The sequence below is a fragment of the Cynocephalus volans genome, chromosome 3, assembly GCF_027409185.1.
Source record: "Cynocephalus volans isolate mCynVol1 chromosome 3, mCynVol1.pri, whole genome shotgun sequence".
NCBI lineage: Eukaryota > Metazoa > Chordata > Mammalia > Dermoptera > Cynocephalidae > Cynocephalus > Cynocephalus volans.
In genome coordinates, this window is record NC_084462.1 from 73,327,907 (window position 1) to 73,350,429 (window position 22,523).

The 22,523-nt window shown below is 41.9% G+C and overlaps 1 protein-coding gene across 2 annotated transcripts in view; it reads right to left on the bottom strand.

Annotated features, from left to right (window-relative positions):
* MAP2K1 (mitogen-activated protein kinase kinase 1) overlaps positions 1-22,523 on the bottom strand; it is a 74,910-nt gene that overhangs the window by 20,985 nt on the left and 31,402 nt on the right. For both annotated transcript variants that reach the window (XM_063088987.1, XM_063088988.1), the window contains exons 2-5: positions 18,632-18,842; positions 16,738-16,884; positions 8,732-8,809; positions 8,120-8,171 (exon numbers count right to left, since the gene is read on the bottom strand). In XM_063088987.1, the coding sequence (XP_062945057.1) occupies positions 8,120-8,171; positions 8,732-8,809; positions 16,738-16,884; positions 18,632-18,842 (488 nt within the window). The remainder of the gene's footprint in view (positions 1-8,119; positions 8,172-8,731; positions 8,810-16,737; positions 16,885-18,631; positions 18,843-22,523) is intronic.

The window sequence follows — 22,523 nt, forward strand, 5'->3', positions numbered from 1 at the left end:
TTTCCCTAAAGGGATCAGAGGAAGCACTCTCCCTCCTCAAACATCCTGTCTGCCCCTCTCCATTGCTGTGGGTCTAGCAGATGAAATAATTCTAAAGAGAAAGAGACTCACATTTTTAACCAAGAGACCTGCATACTGGATTCCAGCTACTAATTAGCCACTGCTTCTCTCCATCTGTAAGATAGAGCAGTCTAAGCAGAGTCAAAAGCAACCCCTTCTTCCTATAAATTCACTGTCCCCTTGAAGCTGTCACCCACACAGCTACAGGATGAGAGTGGTGGTCAAAAGTAACAGAGATTCAGCCAGGGCCACCTTGTGGACACCAGAGACAACATTCTACCGTTCAAGGAGCAGATGACACTCCTCTGTCACACAAAGACAGAGACTGTGCTCAGGACAGAACCCTGTGTGCAGCCTCAGGCCAGGTGGCTAGGGGAGGCAGGGTCCACCCTGACTTTCTGCTCAGGGAAGCCTGTTAAGATGCCAGAAGAACCCCGGCAGGTAGGAGAGTGGCTTACAAGGGTTGCAGAAAAAGACTCTCAGAACCTCATTACATGTGAGTCTGCTATAAACAACTTATAAAAACAACAAAAAACAAACTTGATCCACTTCAGATCTTGCCTATCAATGCCAATAAGTCTGAATGAAGTGAAAGGAAGAATTCAGAGTTGAAATCCTAACAGCTGCTGAGCATCCTGCCATAAGCTATTGCTGGGAAACCTGTTATGTTAAGGCTTTGGAGACTTCCAGCTGTCACTGGGACAAGGATCCAAAAACTCTCATGAGGGCTCTGCAGAAGCCTTAATCTCATTCTGACCTAAAAGCCCCTTTTTTTTTACCCTGAGCAATAATGAACATTTTGGGGGTATACTCCAAGAGGACAGCATCAAGATATAATCTACTCCAGCTCAGAAGAGAACCATCATGGCTTACTCAAATCACAGCCAGCTATGTATCCCTTCAAAAATCAAGACTGTCTTTTTCAGTACACTACAGACCCAGGCTACTAATTCAATACTGGACATAAATATCAGGCATGTTACACACTGTTTCATCTGACAGAAGGAAAAGAAAAACAAGTTGCAGCATAATTTAAAACTGTTCTTAGAATTTATTGATCTTTATCAGCCAGCAACTCCAAGGCAGAAATAATTTATAGGCTAAGTTGAATGAACTCCATATCATTTAATACTTCTTCAAGGTCTTGATCAAAATAAGGCCTTGATAACTAGAGCAGGCTAAGAAGAATTGCAGGCTGGCAATGCAAATCATTGCTATAAATAGCACAAAACAGAGCTGCATCCTACCACTTTCTCCACCTCCAACCCTCTAACTCATAGCTGAACTACTTGGTTCAGTTTTGGATGACTGGACCTATGACCTGCCAAAGTAAGTGGAAAGATTAAATGGAAACTTTTATGGCTAATTCATTTCAAAGCTCCAGAATCAGGAAAAAAATCCTTTCTCCTACCTATGTCATCCATCATGTTTTCCTCAAGAACTCAAAGCTGACAAATTTAAAGCTGAGTTTTGTGCTTAAATTCTAAAGTTTTCTCTGTCAGGGAATTCTTCTTCCCCTTAACTCAGTGGTCAGCAAGCTTTTTCTGTAAAGGACCAGAGAGTAAATATTTTAGGCTTTGAGGGCCACATGGAAATCTCTTTCACAAGCAACTAGTCAAATTTGCCACTATAGCACAAAAGCGGCCATAGACAACATTTAAACAAATAAACGTGGCTATGTTTCAATAAAACTTCATTAATGGATATTGAAATTTGGATTTCATATAATTGTCACATGCCACAAAATTTTGAAAACCATTCTTAGCTTATAGGCCATACAAAATTAGGCAGCAGGCCAGATTTGGTCTCCAGGCCAGCTTGCCCACCCCTGCCTTGTTTTGATCCTATGTTAGCAGTGTTTTGTCTTTCTGAGTCAATGCTTAATAGTATTTGTCATAGAAAAACTTTATTTTAAAAAATTTGTTTGATTTCAGCATCCATTCCTTTTTCCATCTTCTAGTAACAAAGCCCCTCTTTGTCAATCAAGGAGCTCCATCTATCCTACCACAGTGGTGAGCATATAACCCAGGTGGCCCATCAGACCAGACTACTCCAGTCCCTGGAGCACAGTGATTGGTTCAGGCATGGGCTGGCACTTCAGACAGAGCCAATTTGCCAGTCAGTGGTTTGAACAGTGACCTGGATGCTGGGGAGAGTAGGTAGAGCTCTTTCTCTGGTACAGGGAACACTAAGGACTAGATGTGCCCAGGGCTAGTAAGGTCCATTCTGTCCCCAGTAAAGAATCTGATGAAAAGGAAGCCCACGCCGGAATAAGCAAAGCTGAGAGGTGACCAGAATCCTGTGGCTATCATCTCAACCCATACTCATCCCTGCCTTCAGACCTCCTGGACCAAGCCAATACATTCCATCTTTTGATTAAGTAATCTTAAATTGGGTTTCTAACACAACCAAAGAATTCTAACTAATCAATTATGTTACATCATGTTCTATTTGAAAGTTGGCAGGGTAGTGATTCATGCACAACAAAACAATGGCATTTGCTATGTTCCACATATTAGAGTCATTTACAGATATGTCTCTTTCCCCTGTTAGACTCTAAGCTCTTGGAGGACACAATTCATTTACAAGCCATCTTTATGCCTACGAATGATTCACCCTGTACCTTGCACTTGGCAGGTATCCTATAAATATTTTACAGATATCAATTACTTGTCTTTAATGGGGGAAAGATTGTGAGGAGAGGGGTGGATAAACATGGAGGTGCATATACATGTACCTACCCATGACTACCACCAGAATGTCACTCAGAGATTTCAGAGAAAACTTACACTCCCAGGGGGTCTCAGATCTAATACTCACCCCTTGATCAACAACCCACAAATCACATACACCAGGATGAGCCACACAGATTGCTTCTCCCTTTGAACACCAAGGGGAAATAGAATACAATATTCTGCAAACACCAGAACAAATCATAGTGGACCATTCAACTGGCCAGGGCTTCAACACTGGGAATGTCAGCTGTACTTATCCTGCCCAAGAAGTCCTGCTCCATGACCAATCACTTCAGGAGTGAGGATGAGAACTTGCTTATCTCTAGGTTCCCATACGGTATGGACACACTAGAAATGTAGGAAAGCTAGTCACCTGTATAACCAAAGCAATGTACCTCACTAGGACCAGGACACCTTACCCACTTGTAGAAAAATAACTGAAAAACTTTCAGGAGGCTACAACCTAGCTGGAAAAACAATACCCAAATGGTACCTGAAAACAACTGGCCTCCCCTCAAACATCATGATTATACTTCCTCCCACTTAAAAAAGCAATTCGTAAGTGCAGGTATGCCTAGCTTTATATTACTGATGTATTCCTCGAAAGAAAAGTTTAAATCAAGTTGATGTAATTTCCTTGCCTTTTTGAAGATTCTGTGGGAACTTAAAGATCCTGTAATGAATGCTTTGAAAGGTACAGAACTGCCCCCAGAGCAAGTTGTGTTATAAGTTACTTTTGTACATTAGCTTTACTTAGAGCAGTGCACACCTAAAAATCACTTTCAACCTAATAATTAAAATCCTAAGTGTTACCCCCGCATGCCAGACTAGGTCACGTTGAGGGTCAACCTGCCCCAACACTCAGCAGGACAGAATGGTGTTCCTCAATACCTGCATGACTGTTGTGGGAATAGATGCTTCAAAGGGACTGACCCTGGACCCCTCTGGGAGGGGACTGAACCCACAACCCACCCACCAGTAAGGCTAAGAAGGGCTCTCTCCCATTTTCATCCTAACTCAGGTTTGCCAGAATCATCCACTTGCCGTGCTTATTGCTCAGGAATCAAGCTGTGTGAAAGTACCATTCCACCATTCAGGCCTTACATTTAACTCTTCCAGGGCTTCTGGAGAAGACCCACAAACAGCAAGAGTCTGAGAAGCTGAGCAGCCAGCCCAGCCCATGCAGGCATTGCTCACTCGGGCAGAAGTCCTTCTAGGGACTTCCCATTCCAGGCTGGGCAAGTGAGTGAACTCTCCAGCAAAGACATCTGTCCAGAGACTCATCTGGCTCCCAAAGCAGCTCTTCATGCCAAAGAGCAACAATTGGTGAAGCCAGAAAAGCAAGCCCTGAGAAGGTGGGGGCAGCACTAGGCCAAAGGGAAAAGAAAACTGGTTATTCCAGAAATGAACTGAAACCTCTCTCTCTCTGGAATAGAAACAAAGTTAGAGCTCTTCATTGTAAAACACAGGGCATGGTCCATAGTAGGCACATGGTAGAGAAAAACAGGAGACAAGGGCTCCTAACCCAGTTTCACTGTTGACTCCCTGTGTGTTCTGGCACAAGTTAATCACACATTCATCCATTTAACAAACCTTTAAAGAGGAGCTATTTTCAGCTACCAGGTTAGGGACTGATGAATTAGACATGCTCAGTCAATATTTTTTCAAATATCTGTCCTGCCCATCCTTTCCTGGGACTCAGTACTTGTGTGTTAGAGTGCATAATATTACCCCATATGTCTCTGAAATTGGCCCATAGATCTAATACCTTTCTTACCCTCTTGCTCAGACTCCAATTTCATGTACCGGACAACTTGATCTTGTCCTACATATCTCTAAGGTTCTGCTCTTTTGTCTTTTTCTAGTCTTCTCCTCTTTGTGCTTCAGTTTTGATAGTTTCTACTGCAACATCTTCGAGTTTACTGATCTTTTCCTGTGCAGGGACTAATCTGAACAAGAAAAATTTTTCATTTCAGATATCAAATTTTTCATCCATAGAAGTTCCATGGTTCTTTATATCTTCCATTTCTGTGACTTTATATTCATCTTTTCCTTTAAATGCTTGAGCGTATTTATAATACCTGTTCTAAAGTCACTGTGCTAATTCCATCATCTCTTTCATTTCTGGGTCTCTTTGTATTGACAGTTTTCTTCTGGTATGGGTCATATTTTCCTGGCTCATTGCATGTCTAGCAATTTTTTTATTAGATGCTGGACACTATGAATATGAGCATTTGGATTCTGTTGTCTTCCTTTGATGAGTGTTAGACTTGCTTTTGGCATGCTCTTGATGACTTGTGGATCAGCTCAATGCTTCAGAGCTTTGTTTTATGGTTTTATTGGAAGGGCTTAAGATAGCCTTTTCTCTAAAGCAAGTTTAGCCCCACTACTAAGTCATGGCCCTTCTGGGGTTTCTATGGAGTTTCCCAGGTGTTTAATTATGGCTTTCCATTCCGAATGGTTGGAACTTGAACTTCTCTCAGCCCTGTGAAAACTCTGGGAATTGTTTAGCTTATATTTTTTATGGTGTACAGTGCAGTTCTGCCTGGTCTGATAGATTTTCACCCTACATATGTGCAGATCAGTATATAGCAACAAACTCAAGGAAACCAGTAAAGTACTTCCAGGCAGAAAGCTAGAGCAATCATAAGCCTCATCAGTTCTGTTTCCCTTACCTCAAAGATCTCAGTCCTGCACTGTCTACTGTCCAGGTCTAATAACTGCTGCTTCCATATGTTTTCTCCAATTTTATAGCTGTTTATGGTGAGAGGGCAAGTTTGTCACTAGTAACTCCTAAAAATTTCAGAAATGGAAGTGTAATTTCCCCCCTTTTTTTTGGTGCAGAGGGGAGCTGCTGGCTGGTACAGGGATGGAACTCTGGACCCTGGTGTTACCAGCACCATCCTCTAACCAACTGAGCTAACCAGCCAGCCCCAGTTTTCCTTTTTAACATCAGTTTTCTTTGAGATTTTTTTTTTTCCCCTGCTCTTGTCAGAATAATCTCTAGTCCTAAGCAATGCGGTTTGATGGCCCAGGTTGGAATTAATTGATAGGGTGATAGGGGCTGGACACTTAGTTCAGTTGGTTAGAGCACAGCCTTATAACACTAAAGTCATGGGTTTCAGATCCCCATACCAGCCAGCCACTGCCCCCCAAAACAAAAGAAATTAATAGATGCACAGTACTGAGCCATATGCACAAGCTATAAGTTGGCCATGCAAATTCCAACATACAACTCTTCCTTGAACAGAAACCTATCAATATTTTGAGAAATTTTCCTTGGAATGAGAGGAAACATTTGTACAACATTCCTCTTCATGCTTCATTTTCTATTTCTTTTCTTCCCCCAGAAGCCCATTAAGGAGGAACTACCATTACTCTTTTTCTTTCCAGTGAGCCCATCTAGCTAGTCACTATCCCCAAAGCAGTGTTTCTCAAAGCATGCCTATGGACAACAGCACCAGAATCAGTGCTTACTTACCAGTGCCTATCACATACTACAACATGGATGAACCTTGAAGACATTATGCTGAGTGAAATAAACCAGTCACAAGAGGACAAATACTATAGGATTCCACTCATACGAGGTACCTAGAGTAGTCAAACTCAGAGACAGAAAGCAGAATGGTGGTTTCCAGGGACTGGGGGGAGGGGGAAATAGAGTTATTAAATGGGTACAGAGTTTCAATTCTGCAAGATGAAAAGAGTACATATACAATGTTGTGGTGATAGCTGCACAACAATGTATATGTACTCAATGCCGCTGCACTGTATACCTAAAATGGTTAAAACGGTGATTTTTATTTTTTTTAAAATAGCGCCTATTTTTAAAATTTCAGATTTCTAGGCCCCTCCCCAGAACTACTGAATCAGAACTACTCTCTAACATTGCAAACATTGTCCCAATTAGATGGGCTCTAACTGAATATCTTCCAGTATTTGGAAGAAGCTGTAATAACAAAAAGAACAGTAAGAGAAGGAAAGGGGGATTGTCAGCTATAAACCCATGAGGCAGCCTTGCCTAAGCTGGTTCGCTTCAATGCTCAGGTTGCTCACAGGTAGAATTTATCACCTAATAATGATGGCTCGTAAGCTGGTCAATCAATTCCATCAATCCACCCATCTCCTCCTTAGTCCTTCCTCTTTATACATGTTACTGTCAGCAGTACTGCACCTGAAAGGATATGATCAATAGCACTATGTTTTCCAATTTTCTTTTCTCTGGCTTCTTCATCTTTTTTAAAATAAATTTTATTGAGGTATAATTTACATAGTGTAAAATACAGACATATTAGTAGACAGTTTGATTTTCAATAAATGTATATACCCATGTATTCACCACCATTATTAAGATAAAACATTTCCACTATCACAAAAAGTCCCTTTGAAGTTAATCTCTCTCTAGACCCTTAGCCAACCACAGATCTACTGTCACTATAGACTTATTGTTTTCTCATTCATTCATTCATTCATTTATATGACCCGTAAGGTGATCTTAACCCTTGACTTGGTGTTGTCAGCACCATGCTCTCCCAAGTGAGCTAACCGGCCCTCCCTATGTAGGGATCTGAACCCGTGGCCTTGGTGTTATCAGCACCACACTCTCCCAAGTGAGCCACAGGCCAGCCCCTTCTCTATAATTTTATACACGTGGAAACAGTTTGAACTATTTTGTGTCTGGCTTCTTTTGCTCAAAAATGTTTTTGAGATTCATCAAAGTTGAGGATATCCTGTTAATATTTATAGTTAACTAGTATTCTATTGTATTGATATACTATAATTTGTTTATCTCTGCCTGCAGAAGTACATTTCAGTTGTTTCTTCTAGGAATATGGTTGCTTTAAACATTTGTGTACAGGTCTGTGGATGTATGTTTTCATTTATCTTGGATAAATACCTAAGAATAACATGGTCATAGGGTAAGTGTATGAGTTTATATACTGTTATTAAAAGAAACCAGAGTTTCTTTTATAGTCAAACTCATATACAGCTGGTTTAGTTGTGGCATTGGGCCTGTATAACCTAGTCCAGTGGATAGACAGTGACATTGGGGATTGGGTAACTAAGTATTGGCTGAGGATCTTAGCCTGGGTTTGCTGGTTTGCTGGGTGACTACGTCTGTCACAGCCTCGGGAAACAGGAGTATCAAGACCAAAAGAAGGTGGGACTTGCTGCCCAGGCCCATCAAAATAAACAAAGACTTGTAATAAAGATAAAAAACATTATTAAAAGGCTTTTACACCAAAACAACAAAACAGAAGATGCAAGAATCTTTGAATTTCAGCTAAAATTCAAAACATAGCAACTAGCAAGTAATTTCTTACCTCTGTGCATAATCTTGTGCTTCTCCCTCAAATATGTCAGGCCTTTTATTACCTACAGAAAAGGGAATATAAAAAGATGGGAAACAGAAATAGTGATGTGTAGAAATATAATCTATTTTTAAATGATCTAGAAAATATTTCATCTAACATCATTACAAATTTGCCTTCCCTTATTTTTTAATCTTTCTTTTATTTCATTTTTTTAACATAACTTATTAAGCAACCATCTTTTTACATGGTATATAAAATATTATTTTTAAGTAAAACTAATTATGGCAAGTTTAAACTTTTAAAAACACTGCTTGAATTCATGTTTTTCTAAATCTGCAATCTGAAAAAGAAGCTTTCTAATATCACAAATGGGAATTTTCTTGGATACCTTGTCTTATTTTTCAAGACACAGATTAGTTACTTTCTCATTCTAATGAAAGAGAAAGAGAAACAAAGAACATTGTATCTACTCTAGACAGGAAAAATTCTAGTGAGAAAACCCAACCTTTCTTATAAACTTTCCCCTTGTTGATTTCCTACTTTCCTCCTTCATCCATTTTATATCAATTCATTAACTTATCAGTGAGGGAACTTGAAAGAAAAACTTCACAACATACTCACAGCAATGCTAACTTTTCCTAAAATTTGTTCAGGAATTCTTCCAGCTTTCTTCAGGACTTGATCCAAGGAACCCCCATCCTAAGAACAAGAATACCAGACCATTTAGTGACAATGTTTCTAACTATTCTTTCAAATGTTAAACTTCAGGAAGCCAGTGAATCTTAAACCTTATGAGAAAAGTATGGCAAATCTTCCCAGCAGGTTAAGGGTTAAGCATCATTTGATTTATTCCAGACATCAAATAATGATATGAATGCAAAACATTGTGGGAGGTATCAAATACTTATAAATCAAATCCTATGAATGTCATTAAACAAATTAATAATTCAGTGCTCACAAAAAAGCTTATTTTGCACTGAACTGATAGTATAGTGTAATGGTTAGGAGTGCAGGCTCTACAGGCAAACTATTTAAATTTGAATCCCAACCCTGCCACTTATCTAGGGGATCTTGACCAAGTTCCTCAACTTATAGAATGAGGATGATAATAATTATAAGACTATTATAATAATCATAGGGTTAATATAGGGATTAAACAAACTAATACACATAAAGCATTTAGAACAATGTGTAGTACATACTAAGTGCTCAATAAATGTTAGCCATTTTATCACATATGTCATAATTTGCATCTGATATTATCTTAAACAGCTCGTGATTAACAAAATCCAAAGAAAAATGTCATAGAAAGAAATAATATATTCCACAAATCCTACAAAGTGCCATGGACTGTGTTATGTCCTATGAGGGACAGAGAAATGAAAGAGAGTTAGTTCCTGCCCTCGATATGTTTATTAATATGGCAAATATAAAACTCTCAATAAAATACAGCAAAACCATAAATGTATAAGAAAAGTACTACAGACATGCAGAAGAAGGGAGAAGTAATTCTGACTTCCCTTAGAAGATGGCATTTGAGGGGCCGGCCCGTGGCTCACTCGGGAGAGTGTGGTGCTGATAACACCAAGACCATGGGTTCAGATCCCATATAGGGATGGCCAGTTAGCTCACTTGGGAGAGCGTGGTGCTGACAACACCAAGTCAAGGGTTAAGATCCCCTTACCGGTCATCTTTTTTTTTTTTTTTTTTTTTTTTTTAAAAAAAAGAAGATGACATTTGAGCTGAAACTTTACCCAAAGAATGATTACTATACCTGGAAAGGGGGGAAAAGCAAGGGGAGAACAGAACAGTGTATTTCAAAAAGATCAAAAGCAGAGAAGCATTAAATTGCTTACATTCCTGGGATGACACATGGTTCATTTCCCTGTGGGTGCGTGAAGAGGCACAGTGAGGGATCCAGGCCGGAAATGGCCAGCTGGGGCCAAAACCCCACCCAGAAACCGGGACTTGACTTTACCGTTGCAGAAGTAAAGGAATCCAACCTGGGTGTTTAAAGATGACAATCACAGCAGCTGGGAGAGAGACATAAGACTGCAGGCAGGGAGATGGGAGAGGAGATAACCAGGGGAGATGACATAAATGGAATCCTGGGCAGAAGCAATGGAAAGGAAGAGCATGAGAAAGAATGTAACTGTGGTGTGAAGCCAGACTCTATAGGGCTCATAGGTCAGGGCTTCCCACTCCTAGATTCTACATTTTAACCCGAGATCTTGAAGAAATGCTTCACTCAGAGAACCCTGACGTATCAAGGCAGAAACAGGTTCATGCCCCTATGGCTTCAGGTGTAGCCAATTATCACCTGCAACCTAAAATTATCCTCAGAGGTAGAGATAATTCCTTCAAACTCAAACTGATTTTCTAAAGTACCCTACCTACACTGAGCAGTTACCATCTTCACCAATCATTTATCAAATGCCTCTGTGTAAGGTATAGGGGACTAAGCATGGAAAAAACTATAAGATCCAGATAAAGCACACTCTGCTTGGGGAGAACATATTCATAAGAAGCAAGGCACCTTAAATCTTCCTCTGAAATAAGGCAGGGAACAAAAGCTGAATGAAGACAACAGATGATGCTACAGGAGTTCAAAGGTGGAAACAACTGGTAAACAAGCAGCTAAGGGAAAGGCTCGAAACAGGAGCGACATGGAGGCTAAGCCTTGGAGGTGGGCAAAATCTGGATATACAGAGAGGAATTTCCACAGACATCCTGCCTCCAAAATCACCCAGCCTCTACAATGCAGCCATCGAACATAAGATCATAGAATAATGCATAACATGATAACCAAAAGGACAGAACATAATCCCACTTGTATATAAAGTTTGAAGTGTATGTACACTCACACAAAACAAAATAAAAAATGTTAACAAGGGTTAACTACAGTCTACACAGTAAGTTTACCCAGGATTTTTGTTGTATGATAGTTTCTTCTTTGTGTTTTTCTATTGTTTATAAATCTTCTACAATGAAAAAATGTGTTACCATTTTTAAATTAGTGAACTCATTTATCAGAGTGGAGAATTAAATCTATAAATCAATTAACAGATAAGCACCCACTTTGTGCAAAGGAACTGTTAGGTAGATAAAAAAAACTGCCTACTTCCTAGAGGAAGAAAATAAGTAAGACTCATTCAAGAATACAGATCTCCCAATAATTGTTACCCAAAACAATGCTAAAATTAGATTATCAACTTAAACATTCTATGCTTATAAAAAGGAAGTTTGGACTGATCAATTTCTATTATAGTCAACTCTGGATTGCTGATGTCAATGGAAAGGAAAAATGGTACAGATCTGGACTCTCAAATGCAGGGTAGTTTCATCCAGAACATGAACATCCCTGACTATGTGTGACTTCTAATCATAATAAACTCCCTGGTATAACTACCTAGTAGTGGGTGAGTCAACCAAGAAGCATGGTGAATTCTGAAATTCAACATGAAATTTCAGGTGTGCCATAGATAACCTCCACATACATAGGAGAGCAGAATCACGAATCTAGAACCAAACAGAACTCCCCTGTAAACACACTTATCTTCCAAGAGCCCTCTTACCCAGGCTGTGACCCAGGCTGAAGCTCAAGCAGTTAAATCAATCCTCTGATCCTGGCTGCCTTCACAATGCCACAGACCCCTTGTGGCCAAGTTAGGACACCACCACAGCCCAGGTTACTACGCCCAAGTTAGCAGGCTGCCTAGAAATGCCACAGCACCTCAATTTCCTTTACCAATGGGAAGAGAGATTCTAGTGCAAAAATTTCCCAAGCTATTTCTATTTTGCTCCAAGTTAATGTGATTTCACTCCTTTATTAGAAAGGTTTTGCCTAATATCAGAGAAGACTATATACTTAAACCAAGATAGCAAAGCCACTCTGTCAAAATTGGATTCAAATTAGGTAGAAAAGTTGACCCTGTGGTCCTCAGGTTCCTTCCTCCATTTCAGCAATGGACAGCACTACCTTTCAACTGACCCAAACAACAGCCCTCCTCCTGCTGGGCAGAGGGCAGCTCAGTTAACTGTCTTGGGTTACACTTTCCCTAGAGGTTGGTAAAAAGAAAAAACATTGGCTTTCTTCCCTTTAATCTCCTTCTGAGCTACAAGCAGAGTTACAATGTGAACAATGGAATTAGCAAGATGTAAGGGGCGCAGCCAGTCAGGATTACTCAGGGTTGCCTGCAACTAACCCTACAACCTTCTAATTCTCCTTCACTGTTGCCAAGAACTTGCCTTCACTGACTAAAGCTGCTGAAATAGTGCTTATTTTTAGAAGCCAATTATTAACTAAGTCAGTGGTGCTTTTGTGAAGGTTTTCTATAGAAGAGACAAATACTTTATGAAAACAATAGCTTGAAAGCTTTTACTCCTGCATAAGAACCATCCACTCTGAGTCCCCAGTTCCCTGAGTGCTCAGCTACCAGGTGAGAAGGAAATCAACTTCCCCAAAGACAAATGCATTCCTGTTCTGATCAGGGAGCATCCATTTCCCCTGAATTTTGGGTCTCAAAACTCAGACTAGGCAATGCAAATACAGCTTAATTCTAGAAAAGATGAGCCCTTGGCTGAGTGCTTTAAAAGATGGGGCTCAATGAATGCTGATGAAACAGATTTACTTTAAAACAGATAGAGAGATGGACAATATGTGGTAAAGCAAATACAGAAAAATGTTAGTTGTAGAATGTGGGTGGTGGGTTTATGGGTGTACACTGTACCTTCCTTCAACTTTCTGTACAATTGAAAATTTTCATAATATAGTGTTGGAAATGTTAATGACACAGCACATCATGTACAGACTATAACACAGAGAGGACCAAAGCACCTCAGAAGTTGGGATATGGCTACTGAACAGAGCTCTCTACATGACAACACCTTTGAAATGCTGAAGCTGAAGCAAAGCAGAAATCCCAAGAAAAATGGCAGCCAGCAGTCAGAGTTTTCCAGTCAGGGGCAGCAATGCAGGGGCTCTCCTGCAGGAGGACCTGATCAGGGAACAAGGAAGGGATGAGACTGTCCAGGGCTGGAGCGGAAAGCTACTCTGGCACTCATGGCTGCCTGGACTTCAGGCCACAACTGCTTCCTACACAGGTCCTGTCTAGACCCTATGGCAGATCTGAGCCTCTCCTTTAGTAGGAACAAGGTGTTCTAGATGCCCTCTGGGCTTAGGTACACCTGGGGCAGGAGGCCCTATTGTTGACTCCAAGGCCTAACTCTCTCCCACTGAGCCCCAGGCATTCTCTGATCCTGGCCATTAAGTGACTCAACACATATCACCTAATAGGTCCAGACACTGTGGTTTGGCCCTCAGAAGATTTTTACCCTCCTAGCTCTAACAGCCAGTTTTCCAGGCTCAGGCTCCCCAGGGTAATTCAAGAGGTATTTTCTGCTTTGGGCACTTATGTGGGAGCATCTCACCATCCCCCAAGAGCCAAATCCATGTGGGGTGCAGGGAACTGATCTGCAGCTACTGGAAATGGGCCAAGAGAATGGGAAACTGACCCCTGTCATATCCAGTGTCATCTTCTCCTCCTGAAGAGGAAGGCTCAGGGGATGAGAATGGACATGGCAAGGGGCACAAAGGATGTGATCAACATTTATGAATTCAGAGTGAATAAAGAAGGATTCCAGAATGAGGAAGCCCCCTCAGTATCTCAAAACAGGTCAATGTAAGACAAATAAAAAGACTGTCCTATTCACATGGCAAGAGGACATACAGGCTCATAAAAGAGATTCCAACAGGGTCTGAATAAAGAAATAAGCCATTGCCTATCAATTTGGGGGGCCAAATCCTCAGCTTTGAAGCAAGCAACCTTGAGTTCAACCACCTGGTTCCTGTATTAAAGGGAGAATTCTGGACGGTACAGAACTTAGAGGTAACTCAGTAAAGAATTTCTGATGGTTCAGAAGAGAGCAGGCATGAGATAACACATGCCTGATGGTCAGAAGCTCTTACATCTACACTGACACCTCTCACCTGAAAAGGTTCTAGAACACAGCCATCCAGCCTGTGAACAGCTCTGGAGGGCAGAGATGCTGCTCTCAATGTCTCTATCCTCTTGGCAGCTCACATGGCACCTTGCACATAACAGGCATTAAAAATAAGTGTTTGTGAAGCTGAACCTATATTGATTAACTAATGTAAAACCCAACTGGTTACAAGTTCCAAAAACCATAGAAACATAGAATGCAAGCATGGGCAAGGGCCCCTAGAGAAGATCTCATCCAATCATTTCTCTGCAGAGATAAAAAAGTCTTTAGTATACAACTTGCATGGGGTAATAGAAAGAAATTTAAATATCTGTGGTTGGAGACTCCGACACTTACTGGTTATGTGACTTTCTCTCTCTCTTTTTTTTTTTTTTTTTCTGGTAGCTGGCCAGTACGAGGATCCAGACCCTTGACCTTGGTGTTACAACAGCATGCTCCAACCAACTGAGTTAACTGGCCAGCCAGAGCCTTAACTCTATCTACCAGCTAGGGGGTCAACAATCCATTTCATGTGATGGGGCTGTGATTAATTACCTACACAACAGAAAAGGACTTGGCAAGTGGTGGAAGATTTGAAAGCTAGCTGCTCTTATGTCTAGTCAAGCCACCACCCACCTTCTATTATTTTAGCAAGACCAAGGAGGAAAGAAGGTTACTCTGGCCTTTCCTGTCACTGGTTTATCACCATTGCCCCCACCTTCTTCCCCTTCTAGTTTTCCAGGACCTCCATTATCATTTATACATCTTCATCCAAAACTCTTGGGCTAGAGTTAAAATATCAATATCACCAAACAAAGAGCATGAGAAACCCCTTGAGGAGAGGCCAAGACCCGAGTGGAAAATAAACAGCACCCCAGGCCAGGGGACTAGGACCAAGCCAGAAATGTTCCCATGCTTTCCATAGAGACTACTTCACTCTTGTTGAAGCAAGAGGGAGCAAGAGCTTTCTCCATAACCTTTAGACATGGAGAAGATGCTTTCAGGATCCATTTTCCATATGGCACCCACAAATGTCAGCAGATGCTTATAACAATGTATGTGGCATTTCTTAATCATTTAAATGAAGAGCCGTTCAAAATGGGGCACCAGTAAGGAAGAAACCTCCCGGGAGGTTTCTCTTGGAGTTCAATAAGACCAGGAACCAGGTCTCTCATTATGGAGGTCAGGACAGGTCTAGAGGGTCAGGAAGAAAATGGAGACAGAGCTAAGGGACACCATGCTGGACTGAAAGCACAGCAGCCACCAAGTATGCAGACTCATGTCAACCCTCCTTTCTGAACTGTCAGCCCAATGAGAATAAAGCAAAAGCTAACATTTGCAGAATACATACTCTTAAGTCCAACAGTGTGCTAGAAGACTTACATCTATTATTTTAATTGATCCTCACCACAACAAGGCAGGTATAATAATGGTCATTTTACAGATGAGGAAACTGAGAATCAGAAAGATAAAGAAATCTGTCCAAGGTCACAATGAGAAGGTGACAATCAGTAAACAAATAAATATTGAGCACATGCTTTGTGCCAAGAATATTCTGGGCACTGGAGATATAGTGGCAAACAAGACAAAGTCCCTACTTGGATTTTTGTGGAGAAAGGACATGTGAGTAAATATCTGTCAGATTCCAAAGTCTTCTATGCCATGGTGCCTAATGGAAACAGGAAAAAATAGGAACTACGAAGCCAGCCTCTCTTTTGTAAGGTCTAGGCTTCAAGAATGGAAACAGAGCCCCAATCCTCTAATCACTCTCCAGAGAATTCAACAAAATATAGGCATTGGGGTCAGACTGCCTTGATTTAAATTCTACCAATAACCCTTTCCAGCTGCAATACCTAGGGTAAGTTACTCAATTTTTCTGTGCCTCAGTTTCCTTACCTGTAAAATGGAGATAATGTACTCACCCAAAAAAGTTGACAATAAAATATTAATTTGTTTAGGATGGTGCTTAATATAATATAATATACACTCAATAATATTCGTTTATCATTATTAGTATTCACATTATTATTGTTATTGTTGTCATTATTATTGGTAGGCACTGGGAAGAAAAGGAAGGGACTCCAGGCAGCTAATGGTAAAAAGACTCACATACAATAATTAGCTGATAAGTGCCCTCTCACTTGCCCTCTCCCTCCACTAAGGTACATCAGATGGGATTACTTCTCTCCATGCCCAAAGAAACCATTCAGGCTGCCCTTAAAGTAGATTATAGACACTGAAGGTGGGGAATGTCTCACTCATCTTCATAACCCCAGAACATTGTACCTAGCACACAGCATTGGATACAATAAATGGATTCAAATTATGCTAAAGCCCACATTTACCCACATCAAAATATTAGGGTCATCTGAATAGGAGAACACTGGAAGATGTGTTCTAGATTCATCCACCAGGGATATCTGGTTACTACCACCTCTCTTTAAAGAGAAGCAGGGACCTAGAAAGGAGGCCCATCATCTTGTGAATATTCCAGGGTTTACAGTCAGGTTTCCCAGATGTCCAAGGCAGAGATGTGGATCCAGGGAGCAGCAAGGAAGCAGTTGGTCACCTCCTAGACCAAAGATTAGGCCAGAGCTACCCAACTCCCAAGCCACTGCTCCAGAAGCCCACAGGTCACCACATACCATGTGTTCCATGCAGATGCTGATCTCTCCGTCACTGTAGAATGCACCATAGAAGCCCACAATATATGGGGAGTTACACTCATGTAGAACCTGCAGCTCCCTTATGATCTGGTTCCGGATTGCAGGTTTGATCTCCAGGTGAATTAGCTGGGGAAAGAAAAGCAGCAGGAAGAGAGGTTTTATAGATGATGGATGGGATGGATGGGATGGATGGAAGGAAAGAAGGAAGGACAGACAGATGGAATCTTTCTTAAATGTTTAAGCTCTTAAAGATAGGAGAAGAAACAAGTAAGTTTCTTTTTTTTTTTTTTTTTTTTTAAAAGATGACCGGTAAGGGGATCTTAACCCTTGGCTTGGTGTTGTCAGCACCATGCTCAGCCAGTGAGCGAACCGGCCATCCCTATATAGGATCCGAACCCGTGGCCTTGGTGTTATCAGCACCACACTCTCCCGAGTGAGCCACGGGCCGGCCCCGAAACAAGTAAGTTTTAACAAAGTTCTGCTCAACCAAAGCACTGAGAGTCAATGTACAAAGGCACTTGTTGGCACTGGAGGGCTGTAACCAGGAGAGGACCAGCTGTGCTTCTGTTCCTGGGAGCCAAGACTGGGGAACAGGGGGCTTGCCCCTCCCAAGAACAAAGCTAACAAAGGCTTACCCTAAAAGGACCTGTGGGGCTCAGACATGAGGGGTAATTGGCCTTGAGGACTTGCTTCATACTCAAGGGTTGTGAGGGTAGAAGGGGATGAGGAACTGAGGTATGCTAACTTAAGCTGCCCAGGAGATTCCTCTTTGACCTCAGGAGCCTGATGTGGTTGATATTTAACCAAAGTCTCAGGTGCTACCTTACATCCCCTCTAACATTGTCCCTTATTCCAGCTGAGGAGAAAGTGACAGACACATTAAAAGGTTACTTTTAAAGACTGAGACTCTAAAAAAATACCATAGAAAGTGTCAGAGGACACGGAAGTAGTAGTTACCAGTGTGAGCCGGAGCGGCTGGTGAAAGCTAGACAAGAGTTGGGCCCTGAAGATAGAATGCACTGTTTGGAAGTTGGAAGGAACAGCACAAGCAAAAATATGGGGACAGGAATGAACACCATGTGCTGAAAACCATGGAAGAGTCCAACTACTCTGGAGCAGGAGGGCTGTGTTCAAAAAGAGGACCAAGTATAGACACGATAGGGAAGTCCAGCTCCAAAACTGCATGTCATGGTGGGGAGTTCAGATGTTATACTGTGGGGAGATGAAGTGGAATCACTGGCAGGACTGGAGCATGGGAAACAATTTGCAATCAGTGCTTTGCGCATCTCTGGAGCTGGGTGAATGAAAGCAGCTTCTCCTGCACATGATATATAACAAATGGGCACTCTGACATTCTTTCCACAGCACACAGAAAGCTAAATAAGGGTCACTTGCTGTTATTTTCCAGACTGGGGATAGGGATTAATACACTAACATAGTCATTAGTGTGTTTATCTATAATCTGACAAATAACACAAGTTCAAAATTCAAACAGCACAAAAAGGAACTCAGTATGCCGGCCTGTGGCTCACTTGGGAGAGCGTCGTGCTGACAACACCAAGTCAAGGCTTAAGATCCCCTTACTGGTCATCTTTTTTTTTTTTTTTTTTTTTTTTTGTCTTTTTCGTGGCCGGTACTCAGCCAGTGAGTGCACTGGCCAGTCCTATATAGGATCCGAACCCGCGGCCAGAGCGTCGCTGCGCTCCCAGCGCCGCACTCTCCCGAGTGCGCCACGGGCTCAGCCCTTTTTTTTTTTTTTTTTTTTTTTAAAAAAAAAAGGTACTCAGTGAAAATTCAGTATTCCACTCTTGTCCCTAGGCCTCCAGTTCTCCGGAAAGATAATCCAATTACCTGATCATCAAGGCAAACTCACCTTTCTGGCCATGACCAGGCCAGATGGTTTGTGGGAGACCTTGAACACCACACCACCATTGCCAGCACCCAGCTCACTGATCTTCTCAAAGTCGTCATCCTTCAGTTCCCCCACCTTCTGCTTCTGGGTAAGAAAGGCCTCAAGGCGCTTCCGCTGCTGTTCATCAAGCTCCAGCTCCTCCAGCTTCTTCTGCAAGGCCTCCAGGTTGGTCCTGTCCCAAAGTGGGGAGCACAGGTCAATACTGTAACCAGAGGAGCAGCTCTCCACAACAGAAGTGCTCCAGCTCTGTGGCCAGACAGAAAACAGGAGTAGGAGGCTGGAAAGGAGGATTCTACCCACTGTGACTCTGCCCCCTTCACTCTGGCCCCCTGCCACAATTCACCACCCACATGCTTCACCTCTCAAGACTCTGGTTTCCTCACTTGTAAAGTAAGGGAATTAGGTCTCTCTCAATACACTGCAAGTCTACAAGAGGAACTAAAGAATCTACTAAAATTCAAAATAAGTCATCTCAATTTGCTTTAAAATCCCAGTTTAATGGGGTTTTAATCTCAGTTTATACCATACACAAAATAAAATTCCTTAAATCCACTAACTGAAACCAAACTGGCTTTAAACTGAATCACAACAGTAGAAACCATCATTTCCAATGTGATCAGGTCCAAGAACCAGGCTAACCAAAAATATTAGAGCAAGGAATCATAAAAATGATATACCTGGGCTGGCCAGTTAGCCTAGTTGGTTAGAGAGTGGTGTTTTAACACCAAAGTCAAGAGTTCAGATCTCCGTACCAGCCAGAGGCAAAAAAAAAAAAGATGTACCTAAAACATTTATTTTTGCATAATACACATAAATGTGCATTCATTCACCCATTCTTTGACATAGGGCAAGGCCCTTTGAATAAGGGTCAACTGGTAAGAGCTCTACATCATCTTTCTTACATGAACCAGATATGATACTTTGTCCATGATTTCCAATTCTTGATTCTTTAAGGTGGAGTAAAAGCGCAGACACTTGCAGAGTAATCGCAGCATAAAATTTTAGAATTTTATGATTTCTCCCAATTTTAATGCTCATCTAATCTGACAATAATGTATTTTAGCAATTTGGACTTACTAAGCCATTCCACAGTTTTTAACTAGTGCTCATAGGGGGAAAAAAAGAAAAGAAAATTACTTCATTTACAATCATATTTCATCAGTTTATCTGATATTTAAATATATTATTTAAATACGATATCAGCTACAACTGTACAAATGGGTTTGGGAACAAGCTGGCTCTTGGTAAGCACATAATTCAGCCAGTGGGTGCTGAAGTGAGTGGGTATGGCAGAGAGCAGCCCACTACTTGTGCAGTTGGCCTGCTGGGGGCATCTCTCAGTGTGTTTTACAGAGGGACTTGAAAAGTGTTCATTACTCCTGAGAGCTAGATAAGAGGAGGGTGGTAAATAGAGCTTCCACTGTGTTTTGTTTTATTTCATTCTCTAGTCTAAATAGATGACACAAGTGACACAGGTGGCAAGACAAGACAGGCTTCCATTACAATTCAGAATGTTGGTGTCCCTTCTACACACACCAGTTCTGAGCTTGCAGGGTAGAAGTAAGCATAATCTTCCACTCTTCCTTCACACTCTGTTCTACACCTCAAGAAGGCAGGGAGATATACACCTAACACCTCCCCATGGATGGGGAGATCCAACACTGCCTTACAAATAATAGCACAGCACCTGGGACCAGAGATGACACAGGCTGATATTACTCACTCTCCTCACTGAGTAACTCTAGGGGAGAAATGCTGGTATTATGTACTGAATTGTGTCCTCCCCAAATCCATATGTTGAAGCCCTAAACTCCAATGTGACTGTTTGGAGATAGGACTATCAGGAGGTAATTATAGGATTGGTGGCCTCACAAGAAGAGGAAGACATTCCTCCCTTCTCCCTCAGAGCACACATCAAGGAAAGGCCACACAAGTATGTAGCAAGAAGGCAGCCATCTACAAGCCAGGAAGAGGACCCTCACCAGAACCCAATTGTGTTGGCACACTAATCTCGGACTTCCAGCCCCCAAAACTGTGAGAAAATTAATTTCTGTTATTTATGCCACCCATTTATAGTATTGCTGTAGCAGCTCAAGCTGACTAAGAAAGCTGGTCAACATTCTCATCCTGCTAAAAGGTTCAGCTAAGTCTCACAGTGCCCCCAGTCCCTCAGGAGTAGGGATCCAGGGCACGTGTGGCTACAAATGCACAGTGCATGCCCTCTGGTTTCCCTTTTGCCTGGTCTCTCCACAAAGTAGCCCACTGATAACCACATTTAAGAACACACGTCAGGGGCGGCCCTTGGCTCACTCAGGAGAATGCGGTGCTGACAACACCAAGGCCATGGGTTTGGAACCTATATAGGGATGGCCAGTTGGCTCACTGGCTGAGCGTGGTGCTGACGACACCAAGCCAAGGGTTGAGATCCCCTTACCAGTCATCTTTTAAAAAAAAAAGAACACATGTCAAAGGCAGATATACCCCACAGCTAAAACTTGGATGAGGTTACAGCTCCCTGGAGGGTTCAGCAGGCCTGCTGGAAATGAAGACTTCCAAAAGCTGCTGTCAAAACAAAACACATACTCACACAGAGTGTGCATGAGAGAGAGAGGGAAGGAGGGCTAGATGGAAGGAACATTGCTGTGCTCACAACATTATGTACTCTCCTAAGTGCTTTACATTTATTAACTCATTTGATCCACAACCCGACAATTAGAACAGGTGAGCAAACTCAAGCACAGACTGGTAAAGTAAATTGTCCAAGGTCACACAGCTAGTAAGTGGCACAGCCAGGATTCAAACCTGGGCAGAGAAAATCTCTAACCTTAACAATGATGCTGTATTATCTCTTCAAAAAGCTCAATACTTTCAAGGGAGGCAACTTCCATACATGGGTAAGATCCTAGTGTGAGGCATTTAACACACTAGGGCTCAATCATACACAAAGATGGTATGCCCTACACGAAGAGCCCTTTACCCCAGATACAATCTTGTCTCCCCTGCACACAAATCTGATGATGGACCCACTAGAGCAGATTAACATTACTTTACAACTAATACTGGCCACCAGAAACTCAATCCATTTGGCAAGGAAAAGGGAATGCTGAGTCTGCTCACTTTCCTAATTCTCTGTAGAAATAAGTAATTCTCACAACTTCAGGAAGAAAAACTAAGTCTGAGCTTTGTGCAAGCTTCCTCCCTCCTCTACCTCCTATCCTCTGCTGTCTAACAACCTTTCCCCCCAGTTATGGAACTGGCTTCTGATTTGTGCTTTCAGACGGTGGAGCCAGGGAGAAACATGGCAAGGACTGTAAGCTGTGGTGGCAAGACTTCTCTAATGGCAGGTGTGTAAGGGCGAGGACTAGGGGTGGAAGAGTGTTGTCAAATTAACAAGTCACTAGTATTGAGAGTCCTGGATAGTTACCCCAAATTGTTTATCAACTAGCTGTGTGACCATAGACAAGTCACTTAACTTTGCCATGTCTCTATTCCTCTTCTGTTAAACAAGAGTAACAATTCCATGCTTACTTCACCAGAGGAGGGTCAAAACAGAAAACTAATGGGAAGAAACACAGAAATTTTTTTTTTTTTTTTTTTTTTTTTTTTTTTTTGTCGTTTTTTCGTGACCGGCACTCAGCCAGTGAGTGCACTGGTCAGTCCTATATAGGATCCGAACCCGCAGCGGGAGCGTTGCCACGCTCCCAGCGCAGCACTCTACCAAGTGCGCCACGGGCTCGGCCCAGAAACACAGAAATTTTTAACACATGTCTACACTGGTGGTGGGGTTGAAAGGAATTAGGGAAAGAAGAGAAGCCAAGGTTGCAACAGCAGGATCTAGAAATTACTGCCTTTA